Raw genomic sequence first — 12,426 nt, 5'->3', positions numbered from 1 at the left:
TGTTTATTTTGATGTGCATGATTGTTGGTTTGACTTCTAATTATCTGACCCATTGTGTCTCCTCTGGCTTAAGCCCTGCTGTTCTGACCTGGATTTGATCATGGACTGTTTGACTTTCCATATGCCTACCATTCTGACACTTGTAGTTCTTCTTGGTTATTAGACTTGACCTTGGTTGTCTTTGGGTATAACCCAAATTATCTGGGGTTGACTCCTGGCATGTCTGATTCCATTTCTAAATTGCTCCACCAGTCAGGGGTTACGCTACAGACTTAGCAAGTGAACTCCCAACAGTGGACACCACATTTCTGTACAGAGGTAAAAGTGTGACGAACTGGGACTTTTCAAAGATGCTGCTAAGCCAAGAGGCCTATGCAAAGCCTATTGAATAGCAGAATGATCTTGTGCTGGAAATGAAATACTTATTTAAGCAACTCTATAATGTAGTCATTTGAAAGCTTTTTGTTTAGAGTAATAAAGGGTTTTTCCAGGAATACGATTTTGATGACCTATGCTTAGGATAGTTCATCAATATCAGATCGGTGGGGTTCTGACTCCCGACACCCTTGCAGATTAATAAGGGCTACAAAGCTCATACAAGTGCTGTGGCCTACTCACAGCAGGCCAAGTACAGTGCTGAAAATTGTATAGTGGCTGTGCTTGGTATTGTAGCCCAGGATAATTATCTTAAAGGCTATTTAAACCTTTGGGGGCATTTTTTTTTTTTTTAATTAGTGCATTGTACTAATTATAATCTAAAAATCATATTTTAAAAATATTAATTATTAAAAATATGGAGCCCTTTTTTTGTGCAGAGCTGAGATGCTCTACTAGCAGGATCGGAATTTTCTCTGCTCCATCAAACAGCTAACTGACGGGCTCATTATCTCTGCTCTCTGACCTTATAAACACTCAGCAAAGCTCAATCATTATCTTACTGAAAAGAATGTGGCTTAAATTAGAGTTTATGACTAGGGTTGAGCGAACCTGAACTGCAAATTTCGGGTTCGTACCAAACTTTGCGAGTTTGTGTACCCAGACCCGGACTTTTTCACAGAAGTTCGGGTTCGGTGTTCAGGTGATTTTATTATTTTCCATTATAACATGATTATAATGGAAAATAATAGCATTCTTAAGACAGAATGCTAAATAAAATGGCCATTAAGGGGTTAAAAATAATTTAAAAAAACCTCATCTCATCCACTTGATCACGCAGCCAGTATACTCTTCTTTCTTCTTTCTGCAGGACCTGCAAAAGGACCTTCGATGACATCACAGCGCTCACCAGGTGACATCATCGCAGGTCTTGCAAAAAGAAGAAAGAAGAATATACCGGCTGTGCGATCAAGTGGATGAGGTCTACCGAGCACCCGAGCATAATGGAAGTCAATGGGAGAACCCCAGGCACCCACTGCTCAGAAGAGAAGAGGGTGTCTGGTTCACAAAAAAAGGTTAGAAATTGATGGAAACCCTATCAAAATAGTTTGGAAACAGCATTAAGAGTCTTGGACTCCTATTATCTATGACATACAATAGACAACCACACAAAGGCTATATGCCAAAAGCCAGGTATGTGGAAGCCAACAATCTATCCATGAGACAGATAACAGTCAGCATACCTTACAATGGCAGCCTTGTGCACTATGAGACATTCCAAACCAGCTCTCATCTAACTGAGAGCCAGTAAGCCTCAAAGTTGCTTCACATCTGTTGGATGGCTTGGGTGAAATTAATCCAATTGATGGCTTTGTTCATGAGTAGTGTAGATCGCAAATTTTCCATGCAAATGGTTTTTCGGCTGAAAAACAAGGCAGATTTTGCTCATTTGCGTGTCTTTCCCATATGCCCATGTTTATGCAAATGAGTTTCTACATGACAAAATTGTATAGAAAGGTTATTGAATATTATGTTAGGACAATCAGAAAACTTTTTTGTCACCCTAATGATATTGATCTAGGTGCGCAGGTCCACCCAAGCCATCCAACAGATGTGAAGCAACTCTGAGGCTTACTGGCTCTCGGTCAGATGAGAGCTGGTTTGGAATGTCTCATAGTGCACAAAGCTGCCATTGTAAGGATTGTTTGCTTCCACATACCTGGCTTTTAGCATATAGTGTTTGTCTATTGTATATCATAGATAATAGGAGTCCAAGATGCTTCCAGCCATCCTCTTAATGCTGTTTCCATACCATTTTGATGGGGTTTCCATCAATTTCTAACCTTTTTTTGTGAACCAGACATCCTCTCTTCTTCAGAGCAGGGGGTGTCTGGTTTGATGCTTGGGTCTTCCATTGACTTTCATTGTATTAAATTGTACTTGAGCACCCGCAGTATTTGGCCGAGCACTACAATGTGCCGAGCATAGCGATGCTCGAGCCGAACAGCAGTTCGGCCGAGCATGCTTGCTCAACACTTTTTTTAATCCCTCAATGGCCATTTTATTTAGCATTCTATCTTAAGAATGCTATTATTTTCCATTATAACCATGTTATAATGGAAAATAATAAAGTGAAGTTCGGGTCCCCATTGACTTTAATGGGGTCCGGGTCGGGGTCAAGTTCAGGTCCCGAACCAGAACTTTGACCTAAAGTTCGGCCGAACCGGAACTTCCATGGGTTCGCTCATCCCTATTTATGACCTCTTAGTAATTTAAAGGATAACTGTCATATTTTCATTAAAAAAATCTATTTTAGCATATTTTACTGCTGCAGCAGCATTGTGCATAAAGAAATCTTTAGTTTCTTCACTTACCACTGTTTTCCTTGAGTTTTCCCCTTAGTTATGGCTGTTTTGAATCCTACATTATGAGGATCTTCTCAAGATGGATCCTCTGCCAGTTCTCTGAGGCCAAAACTGCATTCCCTCTGGTCACATACAAACATGCTGTAGCCAGCATGTTCCTGCCAGCCAATCAGATTGGATTACAGAGACATGCCTCCTCACTCTGAAGCCTAATGCAGGCATGCTGTGTGAAGGACCTCCCCTCTGTCTTCCTAGCCTGAGACAGATGAGCCATAGCAATGGTCTTTGGAGGGAGCAGTGGAAAGGGACAGGACACATTAATGAAAGCTGTTATTATAAGGTAATTACAGATCTTTTGGCAATCATTGACAGACTAAATCGGGTATATCTGCCTAGCTCTAATAAACTAGCAAATACAAAAATTACAGTCCTGATCAAAAGTTTAAGACCACTTGAAAAATGGCAAAAAATCATATTTTACATTGTTGGATCTTAACAAGGTTCCAAGTAGAGCTTCAACATGCAACAAGAAGAAATGAGAGTGAGACAAAACATTTTTTGAGCATTCAATTAATTGAAAATAACTATTAAACTGAAACAGGCTGTTTTTCAGCCGATCCAAATTTTAGGACCACATGCCTTTAAAAGGCCAAATCTGTGCGAAGATGTGAATTCATTGTCATTTTCTGTCAGGTAGTCACACGTTGTGATGGCAAAGGCAAAAAAACTCTCCCTTTTTGAACGTGGTCGGGTTGTTGAACTGCATAAGCAGGGTCTCTTACAGTGCGCCATCGCTGCTGAGTTGGGACGATCCTTAAATGATCCTGAGGGTTATGGAACAAAAAAGTCAAGTGGAAGACCCAAAAAAATTTCATCAGCACTCTGCCGGAGGCTCCAATTGGCTGTCCGTCAAGACACTGGACGATCCTCGACCCAAATTAAGGCCCTTACTGGTGCTCACTGCAGCCCCATAACCATCAGACGGCATCTGAGACTGAAGGGCTTCAAAAACAGAGGATCCAATTAGCTCTCCGTCAAGACACTGGACGATCCTCGACCCAAATTAAGGCCCTTACTGGTGCTCACTGCAGCCCCATAACCATCAGACGGCATCTGAGACTGAAGGGCTTCAAAAACAAAAAAACGTCTTCAAAGACCTCGTCTCCTTGAATGCCACAGAACTGCTGTCCTGTTCTCACAACATGTACCCCCGGGGTCTGTATGCAGTTCAACAGGCAGATATCACCATTCTACTAGTTAATAATATGAGACTTGTTTCTGTAGTCTGTGGTTTTTATTAACCGGCAGTAGATAAGGTAAACTATAGGAAAATGAACATACAATAACTGAGTATACAGCACAATGTACACAAAATCAATACAAAAACATAAATAAATCCCTTACCGACGATGCTTTAGTAAGAGACACACAATGTGCAGCTGCTCCTTCCATGAGGTGAGGAGAAAAGGAAGCAGGAGCCTGTCTCTTTCCCAGAAAGCACTGTGAGCAGGAAGTCAGGTGACCTAATGAATATGCATAACTTAGCAAGGCAGAAGATGCACTTACAGCTAAAGGTCACTAGATGGTGCTGAAGGCACACACATGAGCACTCACATTAACAAACTATGAAAGAAGACAGTACAACTGCTCATTTTGACTTTGCAAGAGAGCACCAAACATGGGACATTCAAAGGTGGAAGAAAGTTTTATTCTCTGAAAAAAATTTAACCTTGATGGTCCTGATGGTTTCCAACGTTACTGGCATGCCAAGCAGATCCCATCTGAGATGTTTTCTACAGTGGTGGGGGGTCCATAATGGTCTGGGGTGCTTTTTACTTCAGTGCAACAATGGAGCTTCAGGAAGTGCAGGGGCGTCAAACGGCTGCTGGCTATGTCCAGATGTTGCAGAGAGCATTCCTCATGACTGAGGGCCCTCGTCTGTGTGGTAACGACTGGGTTTTTCAACAGGACAACGCTACAGTACACAATGCCCGCAGGACAAGGGACTTCTTCCAGGAGAATAACATCACTCTTTTGGCGTGTTCCCCTGATCTAATTCCAATTGAAAACCTTTGGGGATGGATGGCAAGGGAAGTTTACAAAAATGGACAACAGTTCCAGACAGTAGAAGGCCTTCATGCGGCCGTCTTCACCACTCGGATAATTGTTCCCACTCACCTCATGGAAACGCTTGCATCAAGCATGCCGAAATGAATTTTTTAAGTGATCAACAATAACAGCGGAGCTACTCATTACTGAGTTCATGTTTGGAAGTTGGATTTATGTTTTGGGGGGGTTTAGTTTTTTTTTGGAGGTGTGGTCCTAAACTTTTGATCAGCTGAAAAAAGGCCTGTTTCAGTTTATTCTTTGTTTTCATTAAATTGAATGCTCAAAAAATGTTTTGTCTCACTCCCATTTCTTCTTGTTGCATGTTGAAGCTTACTTGGAACCTTGTTAAGATCCAGCAATGCTAAATATGATTTTTTGCCATTTTTCAAGTGGTCCTAAACTTTTGATCAGGACTGTAATATGACAGTTATCCTTTAAAGATAACGGTTATTAGATGACTGTCACAAATTGAAAGTGTAAGTATGATTCACACAGCTAGAAAAACAGTGAACCCTTTATAACAGAACGGCTCAATATTTTCAATAAAGACCAATTGAAAAAAATATTTTTAGCCCCAGATGAGTAAAATGCAATCACAAATAAAAATTCCCCCAAAGTCTTGAAATGTGACTTAGCTGCACGTAGGCTACATGACCAATGAGCATGACTCAATGGCCCAGGAAAAAGCCCCAGTGCTCAAATGCTGCCTAGTTTTCAAACAGATTATTGGTGGGGGTGCTAGTAGTCAGACCCCCACTGATCTGATATTAATGATAAATCCTGAGAACAGATCATCAATATTGCATTCCTACTAAAGCCCCTTTAAATCGTATGTTCCCCCCCTAAAACCGCAAATAGCTTTTATATAGGAATAATATATAAAAATTAAGTAACTTGGAAAATACAGTTAATTGCTTGTACTACTAATCCTGAGTCACATCTTGTAATATAGGCAAGAGCAAAATTCAAAATCCTTATGATTGCTACTGGAAACTGTCGACAAATGATTATCATACATAACCCTAACAGTTTATCGGAGCTCCTATAATGGCGTGAGACAGCTTTTCCTATTGCCTGGGGTAAAGAACACATTTACAGTAAAGAAAACTCTTTGCGTAAGTTCAGTCGGCAAGGAATTTTAAGAGATTTCAGTTCTGAAGCTTGGATAATTGTAAATGCATCTCTGTGCTATAATACAGACTGTAACTCAGGATCAGAACACAATAAACATTTTCTGTAGATTAACTTCATAGTTAATGGGGAAGGTTTACTATTGGAAATGTACAATTTTCTGCCACATTTTGTGGTGTGCTTTGCATCACATTTAGCAACTGTTTCTGTTGCACAGACAAATCTTTGCATGGATGGAATTGTAGCGTAAATCTGGCTCCGAATTTACGATACTCCAAATTTATAGAGATCCATGCTCTAGAATAGTAAATTTGTCTAATATTTAGACTGAAATTCATATTCTTAGACAGTTTAAAGTGTGATACTATTAGTAAATCTGCCCCAATGTGTTCTCATTTCCATATCTGTGTTCATTAATATAATTTGTGTACTAAAATAATACTGAATCCCCTACTTACTAAAATGATATTGAATCCCCCTACTTTACCTATTACTGAAGATCTGAAAAATAGTAAATGTCTAGATGCATTCTGTGTGGAATGCACAATCCCATGCTGTAGGGCTTCTACCATCTTGGGGACCTTCAAGTCCCTCTGTCTCTATTCTTCTGAAATCTACAGTATCTATTTAATTTAAAGGAGATGTTTTTGGGTGCCTTCTCCTTCTCCCCCAGGCTTGCGATGCTCCTCTGGGCTCTCTTGATGTCAACATCTGATTTGACATTGCCGCAGCCAATCACTGACCTTGTTGACATCGAGGGAGCCTGCAGGAGCAGGGAGCCAGCGCCAATAATTGGTTAAGTAATCTTTCCTTTACAGGTCTGGCTAAGTGTGTATGTGTGTTGGGAGGTCCCCGCGCCACCCCCGAGACTTTCACAAACCTTTTAATGACCCTTTAAGTATGATTTTATGACCAAGAGACTTTCAATGAGGAAGAAATGCTTGTATTAGAATATAAGGGCCCCCATAACTTAAAAGATGGGAAAGATCCTTTTAAAAGTTTCCTATGAGGCACAAGATATTTTAGTTATGCTCCTGGTTGTTTTTTTTTATGTGTATAGTGTATACACTACTCACCTCTCAGGCCCACACCTTTCAGAAAAACTGGGATACCTTGATGGTTTTTCATCAATTCTATCCATCTGAAAAAAGGTGAAAATGCATGTGTGTGGCTCTTTGTTTTGAAGCCTAAGAGAGTTACTGACTTTACTATTACTATAACTCCCACAGACTTCAGTATCGAGAGCCATATGCATGCAACCTAAATGCGGTTGGAGTAGGGAATTAAGTGCTCTCTGGATTGACAACATTTTTTACCAAAGGCCTCCACCAACCTAAATTCAGCTTTGTATGAAGTACAAACTCAAAACTGGTCTATAACTCTAGAATTATCATTAAAGGGGTTGTCCAAGTTACTAAAGCTGGCAAAAGCCAGAGACAATGTTAAAATAGCAAAACAAGTTATATTCACTGGTTAATAAACCTCTCAGCTCTAGTTCTGCTGCTTGGATCCTTTGGCTGCATAGATGACATACTCATATTCCACACATGACCACTGCAGCCAATCACTAGTATCAGTGGTATATGGCATGAGACTGCTGAGGCCAGTGATTGGTGCAATAGTCACATGTAGTATACAGACACGTCTCTCTGCTGCAACCATGAAAACAAAGCCTGGCCTGAGCAGTAGCGATGGGTTGCAATGGTTTGGACCACAGAGTATACCTTATTCTGTTATTTTAACACCTTATCTGCTTTTTGCCAGTTTTTATTAACCACCCATGTTCTAATTACTGCTGATATTGTATGCTGATCCTCAGTGCTACTTTTGTATGGACACATTCATACCATTTACACAGAAGTAATTTTGTCTCAAAGAAAGGAATCACGTCCATTTTATATTAATTCAAAGAAAATAAATGAAAACAAAGAGGAGATACGCAAGAAGCAAGGAGATGCTGATGAGAGATACCACCTCCCCATCACATCTTAAAAACAAACCAAACAATGCTTCTGTTGTTTGACCAAACGTAATCTCGCTTAGCACTTTTGACATCAGAGTTAAAACAAATACAGCTTCTGTGGAGAAAAATATCCAGGTATCAAAGAGGAAAAACAGAATGAAACGCCTGAAGGGAATAAATGTGGAGTCCACTCTCGGGGTAAAAACCGAGCATGGTTCCACATCTTTGTTTTTAAGAAAGTGTAATAAAAATACAAAGTACAAGTGAAACACTCAACATCTCCAATGCTGATTTGTTGTGTCCTGCACTCCACCAAGTCTTGTTGTGAAGTCACTGAGCAAGTAAGACCTTCTCTGTGCAAGACAGATCTTTTTTGTTCACTTCAATGCCCTTATCACGTGGTCAAGTTCAGTTCCAATAGTAGCAAGGCCCTTGAGTCAGATGGCTGGATCGCTCCTCATAATTTTGAGGAATTAAGTAAAAAGGATATGTTTCCACTACAAAATGGTAACATACTCTTTAAAAGAGGTTTAGAGGATAACATATGTTTGCTTCATACACCAAAACAAGAACTCAAAAATATAAAAAAGCAACAAATATTTCAGAAGAACTTTTTGAAAGAGGCTATTTGCTGGATATTACTACTTCTTCCAGCCCTTCCAGGTGTGGGAAAGACTAAGGGACTAAAGGAAAAAAAAAAATAAAAATAAAAAAAAAAAAGAATGAATTTGTAGATGAATAAAGCAGTGTCAAGTGCATAATTCTATCTCCACATCATCTGTCAACATAAGAGCAGTTAGACCCAAAAGCAGTCCATTTGTAACTCCTGACATTGGTGACATTCCCATGATTGCTGGCAAATTGTGTATTTTTCTGCTTTATTTTTTTAATATTATGACAGCATTAATGTGAACATTCAAATAATACCACTGAACAGTGCATGGTTGGTAGGTGGGACTTCATACCTTCAAAGAATCCAGCTGGTAAGTCATAATTCAAGTTTATTCTGATGACAAACTGCAGGACATGTATCCATATCCTCATCTGCTTGGGTCTGTTTGTATAGATATGCCTTTATATGCGGTCATGTAAGCTGTTGACTTGGATGCTCTTAAGTTGCTGTGCGCTTTTGGCTAGTTGACTGGTGCCCTCAAATGTTGATAGTCATGGCTTAGGATTGAGATCAAGCAAAGACATCTGCTATCTACTAGTAGCATCCCTCCATTGGCAAATTATGCACCACTTTATGTATTTTTCTTAAATGATCCTATAATCTTGGACACCATAATGTCACAATTCCATCTGTGATGCTGTGAATGATTTCACCATTTCTTTACTATTTCGTAGATTTTATATGTACAACTGCTGTGACTCTTTACTTTCTCTTGCTCTTGGATCTTTGTTCCATCCGAAGAAGACTGTATTCTGTATTTCAATACAGAAGGACTGCTCATATGAAAGACATTCCAGTGTGGTATCTCCTAACATTTCAGGGAATGCCAGGAGAATGTGTGCCCAACTTTATTCAGAAAGCTAACACGGGAAAAGGCAAGGAAAAAGGAATAAAAATGGAAAAAAATATTCCTCTAAAACAATTGAATATACTAAGAGTTGATGAGTTGAACCGTTGTGGGGTTAGAGTCTATTGATCACATTCAAATGCCCAACCCACAGGGTAGGTTCTCTTCTCTTCCCCAATCAGCTCTTTATTGCAGTTACTGTCTTGTAGATTTGCCACATGTGGCAAAAAGAACAAAGAAAACAAAATAACAAAAAATAGATCTTTGAGTGACTGCGAAAAGTCCATAAAATGTTTCCTTTGTGTTTTTGGCACTGGAAGGGGGGGAAGTTCATCACTGCTTCACTAGGCAGTATGAAGTCTGCTGGTATTATAATCCAGTTGCTCCTAGGGCCATACCTGCGCTGTGGCTCATACATGGAATCGTCTGCATGGATTTTGGGAAGTCATGACTGACCACTCTTCCATTTTCTCCACTACCTCCTGCTGTTGAAGGTCTTGGTAAGGTTGCCATTCGGACCGTCTCTGTTACTGTTTGCTGTGGAATTAAACAGAAACCCTTTGAGGAGGATAGGGGGTTAAACCCCTGTCCTTTCTGCGATATAACATGTCAACATAAACCATAGAAACATTTTTGCTAGATATCTTTGTTGATATGTCTTTTAACATGAAACTGGAACCTAGAGAGCAAGTCCATCCAAATGTTTTGGGTATCACACACTTTCTATTGATATCTGGAGATTGAACATTGATCCAGGGATGTACCTGATAGTTTTTTTTTTTCTTCTTCTGGATCAACAAGGTAGGATTATACATTAAACTTAATGGGGTATTCTGGTTAGGTTAAGTTATCTCCTATTGACAAGATATCTATCCACTATTAGATCAGTGGAGGTCCAACCACTGGGGCACCCTCCAATACTGCCATTGCGTTTTTACGTTATAAATTTTACAGCGTTCATTTTTCGGTATAAATAACATAATATCTTTATTCTCTGGGTCGGTAAGATTACAGTGATACCAAATACATATAGTTTTATTTACATTTTGCAACTTTTTTGCAATAAAACCCCCTTTTTTTTAAAGGAAAATATTTTTTTGCATTGCCGCTTCCCAACACCCATAACTTTTCTTATTTTTCTTTCTATGGAGTTGAGTGAGGGCTTAGTTTTTATGCAGGACGACTTGTATTTTTTATTGGTATCATATTGGAGTAAATGGCGTTTTTTGATCGGTTGTTATAAAGTTTTTTCCGTGGCAACTAAATTAGCAATTCTGTCCTTAGAAAAAAATGTTTTACACCTTTTGCCGTAGGGGATAATTTACATGATATTTATGTAGTCTGGGTCATTTGAGATGCGCAATACCAAGCATATGGGGAATATTTTTTTTTGCTATTTTTTTTCATTAAAAAGCATATTTTTTATTTTAAAAAATGCATAATTTTTTATGGGATTTTTTTATTGAATAAATTATTACTTTGTTAAAGTGTTAAACAGCCTGGATCGGCACTCCTGATGGTCTGGGCTGTTAGAGTAGGGCCGCGGCTCTCATGTGAGAGCAGGGAGCGGGGGACCCGTACAGTGCTTAGACTGCCATAAAAACACGTAAGGGTGGTCTCTAAGGGGTTAATGACTATTTATTTAGTTCCTTTTCCTGAAGAACCTCCTTAAAACTGAAGCATTGTTTGATTAAATCAGCTAATAGTTATAATTTGTGGGGGAAGCCAGCGGTAAGTGTTTAATTTCCAAACAGCACCGCCATAGGAGAAATGAAGTATTACATGAAATCAGTGGACTGTTATTGTAATACAAAGATGTGTTAGGTCCTGAGATTCTCTCTTTGAAACTGCTCTCTGCCATGGCTAATTGATCAGAATATTACAGACTTGCATTGTAATGACTAATATTATTTATATATTTATATATATATATATATATATATATATATATGTGTATGTATGTATGTATGTATGTATATATAGTGACCATTTCTCTAATTCCATCATGTCTTGACAAACTATCACATGGATGCAAAACAGCCATAGCAAGGAATACATTTTTATCTAGAAAAAACTGTTATTGCTGGTCAATAAAAAGAAACAAATTGATTTACTTACGTGTCATGAAACTTAAATTCTGTACTGATGTCACATGTTAGTATTTCTACAATATCTACATTCTAAACACTATGTGCTCCTACTGTTTAGAAGGCTTTCTTAATATTAAAATGATGACAAAGGTTAATTGCTGGGAATCTCAGGAGATTTGTTGTGTTTTAGTGAAATGTATTTGGTTCATGCAATAAAAGAGGTATTCCCATCTAGACACAAAATATACCATAAAAGTTTGATGCAGCTCCACCTTTCCACCTCCACTGCTACCTTTCCTCTAAAAAGATGGGGTTTGGAGGACCCCCTTTCCCCACACTTTCCCAAATGTGGGATGCAAACGTATTGGACATTTATGGCATATATTGTGAATATGATATAAATGTCCAGATAGGAATAACTGTTTAAACGAGATTTGTCACCATAACCTTGGACTATTATCTGCAGCACAACATCAGTAGTACTGTAGATATGGAGTCCAGATCACCATTTTTGTTTTCCTTTTAACCTTTGTTCCCTCATTGTCAGCGCTTAAAACTGTACTGAAATGCAAAGTCCATAGTGCAACGTTACGCTAACATGGAGAGAACTCCTGTACCTGCACACAGCAGTACTGGCAATGTATTTCAGCACCGCTTTGAGCAGCGATGGGATGGAAGGCCAGTTGGATAATAAAAATAGTTATCTGGACTCCATATGTTCAGTAATAGTTATGTAGTACTGCTGATTAGTCCAAGATCCTGGTGATAGATTCCCTTTCAGTATTACACAAGTTCCTTTCAAATCAAATGGTTATCTGTGCAATGCAGGACAGGATAGGTCCTCCAAAGTAAGGGATGTTTTATGCAACTGC

General features: G+C 39.0%; 1 protein-coding gene across 4 annotated transcripts in view; it reads right to left on the bottom strand.

Moving 5' to 3' along the window:
- Positions 1 to 9,676: 9,676 nt before the first annotated feature.
- The window catches only part of GRIA1 (glutamate ionotropic receptor AMPA type subunit 1), a 294,490-nt gene continuing 291,740 nt past the window's right edge, over positions 9,677 to 12,426 (bottom strand). For 3 of the 4 annotated variants that reach the window (XM_044277881.1, XM_044277880.1, XM_044277882.1), the window contains one exon: positions 9,677 to 10,022. In XM_044277881.1, the coding sequence (XP_044133816.1) occupies positions 9,834 to 10,022 (189 nt within the window). In that variant the 3' untranslated portion in view covers positions 9,677 to 9,833. The remainder of the gene's footprint in view (positions 10,023 to 12,426) is intronic. The other variant, XM_044277884.1, reaches the window with a different exon arrangement.

This window comes from Bufo gargarizans, chromosome 2, assembly GCF_014858855.1.
Source record: "Bufo gargarizans isolate SCDJY-AF-19 chromosome 2, ASM1485885v1, whole genome shotgun sequence".
Lineage (NCBI taxonomy): Eukaryota > Metazoa > Chordata > Amphibia > Anura > Bufonidae > Bufo > Bufo gargarizans.
This window is presented reverse-complemented; position numbering and strand designations above follow the sequence as displayed.